Source organism: Pollicipes pollicipes, unplaced genomic scaffold (genome assembly GCF_011947565.3).
Source record: "Pollicipes pollicipes isolate AB1234 unplaced genomic scaffold, Ppol_2.1 Scaffold_7262;HRSCAF=8765_pilon_pilon_pilon, whole genome shotgun sequence".
Taxonomy (NCBI): domain Eukaryota; kingdom Metazoa; phylum Arthropoda; class Thecostraca; order Pollicipedomorpha; family Pollicipedidae; genus Pollicipes; species Pollicipes pollicipes.
This window is the reverse complement of record NW_023597055.1, coordinates 7,934,024-7,944,577: the sequence shown is the minus strand read 5'-3', so window position 1 is coordinate 7,944,577 and position 10,554 is coordinate 7,934,024. Positions and strand designations below refer to the sequence as shown.

Genomic DNA, 10,554 nt, shown 5'->3' with positions numbered 1-10,554 from the left:
TATGAATCTGTGCAACAGTATAGATCCAGGGTATGAATCTGTGGAACAGTATAGATCCTGGGTATGAATCTGTGCAACAGTATAGATCCAGGGTATGAATCTGTGGAACAGTATAGATCCAGGGTATGAATCTGTGCAACAGTATAGATCCTGGGTATGAATCTGTGCAACAGTATAGATCCAGGGTATGAATCTGTGGAACAGTATAGATCCAGGGTATGAATCTGTGGAACAGTATAGATCCAGGGTATGAATCTGTGGAACAGTATAGATCCTGGGTATGAATCTGTGGAACAGTATAGATCCAGGGTATGAATCTGTGCAACAGTATAGATCCTGGGTATGAATCTGTGCAACAGTATAGATCCAGGGTATGAATCTGGTGAACAGTATAGATCCAGGGCGAAGCAGTCTGTGTGATAGTCACTTCCCGCAGGTAAGCGATGGCAGTTCGAACAAATCCGAATGGGATTTACTACCCGGGCTCCAAACTTCTGCTCTTGTGCGCGCGCGATGATGTGGTTGTTATTCGTGTAGCGCTTATGTTCAGTGCTTATCTTCCTTTGGGTCAGTGTCGCTCGAGTGTGGTGTCAAAAAAGGCGTTTGGACGTTCATCTTGTTCTTTGATGGCTTTGCACCAACCGAAGCCTACCACTTGACCGCCCAACAGTCTTCCTTCCGCTGCAACGTGATATCCATCATGGAGATCTTGCTGCACATTCCTCGAGTCTGACGGCCACCCAGCAATTTTTCGTTTTTTCAGGAATTAAAATGAATTTAATCAATTTCAGCAGCAAGTTTTGTCATCCCCGAGGTGTGCTGCCTGCTGTTTGTCTCCGAGGTCTGCTCCCTCCGAATCAACGCATTCCCCATCTAAGAGCTGCTACACCCAGGCTCTGGCGCTGGCGTGCACGCCGTCGCCTGTGTCCATTCTACGGCCACAAGAGCTTCCTCCTGCCCATTACCCGCCTCCGGCTCCACCTCTCTCCGCAGCAGCGTGTCGCCTTTGCCGACTGTCCCCTTAGACCCGTCTTGCTCATTTGTCGGATCTGTCTCCTCCATCTGTCCCCTTAAAGGGTGTGTGTCCTGTGTCCCCTTAAAAGGGCACAGATGGAGGGAGATCTGTCCCCTTAGAGGGTGTGGATGGACCATGTGCGAGATGGTGATTCAGTATGTACGAGGGCTCGCTGCCTTTCCTTTACCCCTGACACTTCCTCCCTCCGCAGTAACGTGTTCTCCATCTACGAGAACCTGCCAGACCCGTCGCTAGGTCGGATGAACACGGTGGTGGCCGGAGCGATCAACCTCTGCAGCTCCGTCTACATCCTGGTCGGCTTCTTCGGCTACGTCGCCCTCCACGACGTCCCGTTCGGCGGTCAGTGATGACGTCACATTCTGCGACCGGTGGGGGAGTCGGGTTAGGTGATCTGTGATGGATTGACGCTTGGAAGTTGGTGATTGCATAATTTTCGGCAGGACGTGACCAAAGTTATGTGTAACGATGTCAGAGGAGTCCTGCTTTAAATGGATACTGCCAGCCCGTTTTGGTAACGTAAGTGGAACAATTAATGCGTCACTTATAGTTGCGCAAGATCCGTTTTCACGAATGCTTGTTGAATGGAATGATGTACAATATTTTGGAGTGTTTCGGGACATCACGGGTCAATATGGACGTTGCTCCGAGTGGTTCCAGTGGGGCTTTTCCGGTTCCAACACCCGTTTCTTTTCCGGTTCCAACACCCGTTCTTTTCCCGGTTCCAACACCCGTCCCTTTCCCGGTTACAACACCCGTTCCTTTCCCGGTTGCAACACCCGTTCCTTTCCCGGTTCCAACACCCGTTCCTTTCCCGGTTCCAACAACCGTTCCTTTCCCGGTTCCAACACCCGTTCCTTTCCCGGTTCCAACACCCGTCCTTGTTCTGGAACTGAACCTGATTGGGATAGGGCACTCTTCACGTAAGCATTGATTGAAGACCCCTATATCTCCTTTTTGCGTTTCAGCTCCTCGAAGCGTTTTCCAATCTGCTCAAATTTTATTAATTTTGCATTTTAATTTTTAGTTTTAAAAAATTTACCCAAAAGGTTTCAGTGATGATGACCATCATCATCGTCTGTTTTAGTGATGATGGCCATTCTTTCATCCATCATGTTGTAAACATCGTGCGCCCTCGCACGAATGACGAGCTCCTCGCGTGACACTGCCGAGCGCTGGAGAACCGGTAACCGGTGTCTGCCGCAGGCAACATCCTGGTCCACCTGATGCCGTCACCGGTCTCGCGCTGGATCAACATCGGCTTCGTCATGTCCATCGCGCTGGGCTTCCCGCTGATCGTCTACCCGTGTCGGACCAGCGTCAACTCGCTGCTGTTTAGACGGGTCAGTTGTGCCGCGTTCAGAGCGCTGAGGACGTTCGTTGCGGACGTTTATGATCGGCAGGACGTGTTGATGAACGGAAGTCAGGTGAGCGCACGCTGGATGCGTAAGACGCAATGCGATTCACTTCAGGGGATGATGGTGGTAGCGGTTGGATCTGTAGTTCGTTCCGGATGTCCCTATTGACGGATAGGTGGCTGTTTGGCGCCCAAGTCAGTGTGCGACTCAGGCTGGATTTGTGAGTCAAGATGAGCTCAGCATGCAAACTGGACACGCAACCAAGACTGGACTGTGATGCGGATTAGGTTTGTGGCCGAGGCTGGAGTGGTGAGCCGGGTGGGTCCGGTGGCCCAAGCTGGAATTTGACCCAGACTGGGCTCTTGACCCGACAATGGCACTTTGACTCCTGGACAGGTGACCCGTACAGAATTGTGACCCAAACTGGACATTTGATCCAGGGGCTGAAATCGTGACCCATGCTTGGCTCGTGACCCAAGCCGGTGTTTCTGTCCAAGCTGCATCTGCAACTTTGGAGCTGCGATAATGACTCAGACCAGACGAGAACAAGGCCAGACGAGACAGGATGCCGCGGACTGGACCTAAAGCTCAGACCGGTCGCAGTGACCCGTCCAGGGTGCGCTGTGGAGAGACCGCTGATTCCGCCCGCTCTTCCAGCCGGGGTCGAGCCTGGAGCTGCCGCAGAACTACATCCCCGAAACGCGCTTCAAGTGCATCACCTTCTGCATCTTGGCGACCGCCATGTGCATCGGCATCGTCATACCCAGCATAGGTAGGTGGTGGTACGCCCGCTGCTGCCGCTGACAGCCGGGGGGTGTCTTTTGATTGCGGTGATGCTGTCTTTTGCTGCAGCAGGGCTCCGAGAATGGAGGATTGCAGTCATCGTTCGACAACCTGACAACGACAGATGAGGACATTCAAAGTGGTCATGAGGTATTTGCCGAAGTAACGTGCAGTTCTCTTCCCCGTATGCTGTTCGCTCTACTCTGAGCACGCTCCAGTAGGTCTTGTCCAAGCATCCAAGTTGTGGTTGCGGGTTTGCGAACGTCGAAGATAAAGATACCGATACTTTTGCAGAGGTTGTTCTGGGTCTGCTGGGCTCCACCATGGGCACCGCCATAGCCATCCTCTTCCCATCGGTGATGTTCATCAAGAACACCTCCAGGAGCAACCTGGAGAAAATGGCGGCGCAGGTGAGGCGCCCATCGGGTGACGGACTCAGCGGGGGGTTCTGCCGAGACGGGTGCGCAATGTATTTTACAGCTAGCTTTCATCTTCACGAAATCTATATGGCACGTCCAATATATCGCCTCCACCCTCACCGGGCGCATTGCTAAGGTCCAGACGCAGTCTGTTCTGAAACTCACATAGATAATACAGTAGTATTAGCCTTATTTCTCGGAGAAAACCAGGAGAATGGAGATATAGTTGGGTTGATATTTCGGCAACATGCCTTTATCGAAACAGCAGCAGAAGTCTATCTAGTCTATCTAGTCTTCTGCTATTGTTTCGATAAAGGCATGTTGCCAAAATACCAACCCAACTCTATCCCCATTCTCCTGGTTTTCTCCGAGGAATAAGGCTCATGCCACTGTCTTATCTATGTGAATAAAGTTTCTCGCCAATGCACTGAACAACTTGTTCTAAAGCTTACCATCGGTGCAGCATGCATACATATCCGTGCAGCATAGCGTTCACGTTAGAAATGGGTTGGCATCGCCTGTCGCGTGTCATGGCCGTTGCCAACGTGCCGCGCTTGTGCTGCCTGTATTCCGCCCAGCGCCGGTGCGTCAACGCATGCTGTAAGCCACCCCAGAGCTGACATTCCGGTTCAGACGACGTTGAGCGGCGTCGCGACGTGCGACGAGCGACGTGCGACGTGCGACGAGCAATGAGCGATGAGCGACGCCTCACGCCGTCCCTGAACCTGCCGTCGCAGGTGACGTTCGTGCTCGGCATCGTGCTGCTCATCTGCGGCACCTACATGAACCTGTACGCCGCGGACCAGCTGGCGCAGGAGCCGGCGTCCGTGGCGCCCGTGCCGCAGCTTGTGACGTCACGGGCCGCGCCGCTGCCCGCGGTGGCCAACACCACGCTCAAACACGGTGTGTGCACCGCCCGGCGCTGCGAAGACTGTGGTCGCCGACGCACTAGGAATGTGGGGTCTGAGGGAGGGCGTTCAGCGGGTTGGTCAATCTAGCTGAAGCATTACGTCCTTCTTTGCCGGTCTTCGTTGCAGGCTTTAAAGGGAACGTTTGATATTTGAAGACGTTGAAGCAAACGCCCGATGTGATAAAATAAGCTCACTTACAATTATTGGTATACCGTTAAGTGGAAAAGACTGCTATAGACAACACAATCCTCTGTCAAGTAAATCCGCTCCTCAATACGTCATTGTTTAATTATGTCATCGTACCTTGTGCGACATTGATTGAGAGCCAAATTTTGCTTATGAACGCCAGACATGAACGACTCGAAAATAACATTTTTGTGACCTTATTATGATGCCATGGATGCCTGGGTGACCTTGAAACAGTCTCCCCGAAATATCCCGCGTATCTTCATATCTTTGAAATACGCGTAAGAGATACGCGTAGCCGCGCATCTTTGAGCGTGTAGCTAAAAAACTAGAGGGGCTTAGGTCTTTAGAAGGGCAGGGCTGTGAACTACACTAAATGATCGTTAAGATGGCTCTTTCAGTTCAAAACCTCACACAAATGTTGAGCACTCCGTGTAACCTGGTGTCTGTGCCTTCAACTCCTACCGGAAGTTCCAAGCAGGAGCTGCTGTCATATGTTGCGTCGGTCTCGATCATTTCACCGCCTCACCAAACATGGCGCTAAAACAAAAACAAGACATGGCCAGTCTCTCATCGCAGTGTACATGGGTTCACTTTCGAAAATCTTTGGGAGGAGATGCACCAGTACAGTTAATTGACGTGTGGACGGCGACATCGACTCCGTCCCTGCGTTTCCTGACGCGGTCGTTCGTCTGACCCGGGTCCGCCGCCGTTTTGCAGACGCCGTGGGGGAGACGCCGCTGGTGGCGGCGGCCATTCCCGGGGCTGAGGAGGTCCGGAAGGAGCCTGCCGTGCCGGAGCCGCCGGCGGACGGCGGCGCCGAGCCCCAGGAGCGCGGCGCCGAGCAGCCGGAGGCGGCGGAGCGGCAGGCGAAGGCCGGCGGCCGCAAGGCGAAGAGCCGCGACCGGAAGCGCGAGGACGTTGGCGAGAAGCCGAACGACGCGGGCCGGAAGAAGAAGGATGCAGGTCGGAAGGCGGAGGACGTAGACCCGAAGGCGGAGGACGCAGATCCGAAGGCGGAGGAAGGCGAGCAGAGGACGGAGGGCGGTGACCGGCTGGACGCGGGCGCGCTGAAGAAGGAGGAGGAGGAGCGCGAGAGAGACGACGCGCTGAAGGCCGCCGACCCTCAGAAGAAGGAAATCGAGGCCAAGCAGGAGCAGGTGCTGCAGAAGCTGGAGGAGACCCACAAGGAGCAGAAGGAGCTACTGAAGGAGCAAAAGGAGCTGCTTAAGGAGATGAAGCAGCAACGCTCTGCCAAAGAGTTGGAGCGGAACGCCGGTGTTCCGGACAATGCGGGTGTGGATGTTCAAGCTGGAATACAGCAGCCTGTAGCCAACGTTGGAGTGCAGCAACCTATGGCCAACGCTGGAGTTCAGCAACCTATGGCCAATGCTGGACTGCAGCAACCTATTGCAAATGCAGGAGGACAACAACCTGTGGGTAACGCTGGAGTACAGCAACCTATGGCCAACGCTGGAGTACAACAACCTATTGCAAATGCTGGAGTACAACAGCCTATGTCCAGTGCTGGAGTGCAGCAACCTATGGCCAATGTGGGACTGCAACAACCTATGGCCAATGCTGGAGTACAACAACCTATGGCCAATGCTGGAGTACAACAGCCTATGGCTAATGCTGGAGTACAGCAACCTGTGGCCAACGCTGGAGTGCAGCAACCTGTCATCAATGCTGGAGTACAGCAACCTATGGCCAACGCTGGAGAACCACAACCTGTGGCTAACGCTGGAGTACAGCAGCCTATGGCCAACGCTGGAGTACAGCAGCCTATGGCCAACGCTGGAGTACAGCAGCCCATGGCCAACGCTGGAGCACAGCAGCCCATGGCCAACGCTGGAATACAGCAACCTATGGCCAGTCCTGGAGTACCACAACCTATGGCCAACGCTGGAGTACAGCAGCCCATGGCCAACGCTGGAGTAATGCAGCCTATGGCCAACGCTGGAGTACAGCAACCTATGGCCAGTCCTGGAGTACCACAACCTATGGCCAACGCTGGAGTACAGCAGCCCATGGCCAACGCTGGAGTACAGCAGCCTATGGCCAACGCTGGAGTACAGCAGCCCATGGCCAACGCTGGAGTACAGCAACCTGTGGCCAATGCAGGAGTACAACAACCTATGGCCAATGCAGGAGTACAGCAACCTATGGCCAATGCAGGAATACAGCAACCTATGGCCAATGCAGGAGTACAGCAGCCTATGGCCAACGCCGGAGTACAACAGCCTATGGCCAACGCTGGAGTACAGCAACAGAACGTGGTTGGGATGTCTGGCCAGCAGGTCGCCGGCCAGCTCGTAGCTCAGCAACAGCAGCCGGCTATGCCAAACCAGCAGCCGCTGTTTCGGAGCCCGAATCAGCAGGCGGGCTCCAACGAGCTGCCGATGATTCAAAGTCAGCAGCCGAACCAGCAGGCGGCGTGGATTCACCAGCAGGTGATGTCACAGCAGCAGCAGCAGCAGCAGCAGCAGCAGCCGGTTCAGCAGCAGCAGCAGCAGCAGCCTGTTGGCGCGGCTGGACCAGCACCGGCGCCTCCTCCTGTACCAGCTGCTGACAGCGGAAACGGCGATCGCAAATTTGTGAGATTTCCTTTCGCCTAGTTCGCCACCTATTTGGGCTTTAATCTTCAGTGTATTTGAGGCAAGGTTGTTTGCTTTCCAAAGTTTTCAACGGTTTTTCAACAGTGAGTGTCGTATGGGTGATCACTCGCCGTGATGCTTTAGATAAGCAAGCGTGAAGCGAGAGTAACGTTTTGCAATGCTTCGGCAACAAGATAAGGTAGCAATGCTGTATGACACGCTCCTCCGTCCTAACAATCAGGCAAGTATTGATCGTATCTGCAACTAGAGTCCACATTTCAACAAAGCACGAGCGACTTTTCGTAGACCTTCGTATGGAATTGTTGCCAGTCCTGCTGCCATCTGTCGACGATGTTATCGAATCACACCGTGTGATCCCGGCTGGCCGCAGCAGCACTCTTGGCCGTGGCTGCAACCATCATGAAAATCATTATCATGTTTCGTCATGAATCATTCAATATCCATGGCTTAATGTTTGACTCCGGTCAATGGGTTTCGTGCTGTACGATAAAAAGGAAGACGCGACAACGGTAAAACACCAAGAACGTAAAATCCGCTCACAAGCAAGTTCTAGCATCTGGGTCACATTGGTAAAGTGTGCACGTGAACAGAGCATAGCTCAGGGAGCTACAATGGTTTCAGGACGAAGCAGCGCATTGCGACAATGCCCTGCGCGTTAATCTTAGTCTTTCACGCAGTTTTTCTGGCTGCCTGAGCTGGAACTTGCTGACCAATGTTGAACTGCAGCAACCTATGGCTTGCTCCAGAAAGCGGGCAGTCCCGGAGCGACGACCACCGCCGACCTCGTGACGCGCTAACAGCGGTGCGAGGGGTGGACAGCGACCGGACCGCCACGGGAGCACAGGGGTCATTAGGGCTTTGAAGGCGCCAATGGGGTCACGGTGTGGAACAAGGTCACTCATGCCACATCAGCTTAACGCCTACAAGACAGGCGAAATGTGATCTGGGCCACGCGCCCACAGATAATCCGGGCCGCGAAATTCGGCCTTGTACTCGGCATAGAAAGCGAACCGCGGCCACGTCCCAGACTTAGAGGCAGTAAAAGATGAGAGGAGAAACATGGGCTTCGATTAGGAGTTTATGGGTGTGAAAAAGTGATAAATCTGATATCACTTTAGACAAAATAGGATGGATTTACACTTTTTAGCAGTTTGGATATGATTCTCCCAGCGCCGCATATAGTCGAAGGTAACTCCCATCTTTACGGACGCTGCTGAGGGTGGTATGGAGTTGGAGCTGTTGAGAGCAGAGGATGATGGCTTTGCTGGTCTGGGGTACCCATTCGCTGGTCGACGATGGCTCGTTCGAGCCGCCCTCTTTCTGACTGTGCATGTTGCACAGGGCGTTTCCTTATCATGAGGCGTCGTCCCGTAACCGCCCGCCACCAGCCATTGTGGCTCCCCAGAGCCATGCAATGTGTTTGTCGAGATTTTGCTATTGTGATATCGAAGATAATGTTTGCGCCGATGCGTTTTTCTTACGTCCTCGGGGCGTTTTCGCCGTGGTTGCCTCATTGTTTTTCTCCCGTAACATGCAGCACATTGCCTCGAATCAAACACTAAGCCATATATTTAGAACAATTCGTACTAAATATATGATGACGATGATCACCTTGGTGGTGATGGCCGGGCAGCCGGAATCCGCTTCGGCACGCGGCGAGCGCGCGGGGTTATTGGAAAACTCGTTGACAGATGGCAGCAGAAGTGACGGATTCCGTGGGGAAGATCTGCAAATAGTCGCGCGTGCATGGCTACCCGCTCCCAGCAAGTTCCCAATGAACTAAAACCGTGTTCGTCAGCGTAACTTACAGTGCTGGCTCTCTCACCAGATGTCTCTGCCGGCTGCGCAGCCGCGGGCGCGTCGTGACGCCCCTGAGCCTTCGCCGTCGCCCCCCGACGAGATGCTGGTGCGTTTGGCCGAGAACTGGGCCGCCGTGGAGGCGGCCGGCTCGCGTGGCGCGCGGTAGCAGCCGTCGCCGCTGTGAGTGGCAGCGGGGGCCAGCGCCAAGGAGGCAGCGGCGCCGGGGGAAGTGGACCGACGGGCCAGTGGAAGCCGCACCGGCGGACCTCAGTGCGCGGTGATTGTCCTGGTGCTGGACGCGGTGCAGCAGTGACGCGTCTGCGACCTCGCGGGGATGTGGGGTGTTTGTGTGGGGGTGAGGAGCGGCCAGTGCCGGGGCGCCTCGTGCGGTGTTATGGCTCTGCGCCCCTGGGCCGGCCTGGGGGGGGGGGGGGGATGATGTGAAGCGTTTCAAGGCGGACGCCAGGCCGGGCCGGGACCTGGTGGACGGAGATGGTGGGCGGTGCTTGCGCGTGCTGATCACGATGACGCACTGTCTGCGTGACGGGTCTCGTGACAGCTGGAACTGGTGCGCGTTTTGGGCACCGTTGCAATGACATGTGTTTGTGTGGGGGGGGGGGGGAGGGGGGAATTGCACAGTGAGCGCTGGCAGTGATAGGTATGACCCGGAACAGCTGTCTGACCCCATAGGCGGTAACACGGCTCTGAGTACGTCAGGGCCTGACCCGCCACGAGGTGGAGTGTCAGGTGGGCCATGCCAGGAGGGTCCTGACCCTCCGCGGTGACATGGGATATTTTCGGTGTTTTGAAAATTGGTTTAAGCAATTGTGCGAATGAGAATGACAGATGAGCATGCTTTTCGCTGGACTTTTGGGGTTCAGGGGTTAGAGTCAACTGGAGTGTATGTTATTCTGTTTTATATTGCGTCACAAGCAATGCGAGTGAAGGATACAACTGCGCTTCTCTCATCAAAGTGAGAAACGATTGGTCTCGCTGGCTGTTCGTTGGCTGATCTTTCGAACAGAATTTTACCTCTTTCGAACAACGCAATTTTGCAAAATCATGCTTGTCGCTCATGCTTGCGTCTCTCGTCTCACGTCCCGCGTCTCACGTCTCTTGCCTCGTCTCACGTCTCGCGTCTCACGTCTCTTATCTCGTCTCACGTCTCACGTTTCTTCTCTCGTCTCGCGTCTCGCGTCTCGCGTCTCGCGTCTCTCGTCTCACGTCTCTTCTCTCGTCTCTTCTCGCGTCTCGCGTCTCACGTCTCACGTCTCACGTCTCACGTCTCGCGTCTCCTCCACACGGTAAGGAGGACAGGAGGCCAGTGGACGTCGTTCCGCGCTAGTGTTTGGGTATTGACCGCGTGTGACGTTTGAGTTCTGATCGCACGCTACGAATGAACATGGGTTGCGGAGCGCCAGTGGTGTTGCCAGGACTGGGGGAACC

General features: G+C 54.6%; 1 protein-coding gene across 1 annotated transcript; it reads left to right on the top strand.

Annotated features, from left to right (window-relative positions):
• The first annotated feature begins 1,150 nt into the window (after positions 1-1,150).
• On the top strand, positions 1,151-9,296 carry LOC119114183 (putative sodium-coupled neutral amino acid transporter 10). Its single transcript, XM_037238387.1, has 8 exons — positions 1,151-1,170; positions 1,227-1,375; positions 2,240-2,376; positions 3,049-3,163; positions 3,469-3,584; positions 4,331-4,496; positions 5,411-7,287; positions 9,137-9,296. The coding sequence occupies exons 1-8, from the start codon at positions 1,151-1,153 to the stop codon at positions 9,272-9,274; spliced, it is 2,718 nt and encodes a 905-aa protein (XP_037094282.1). The 3' UTR covers positions 9,275-9,296.
• The last annotated feature ends 1,258 nt before the right edge of the window (positions 9,297-10,554 follow it).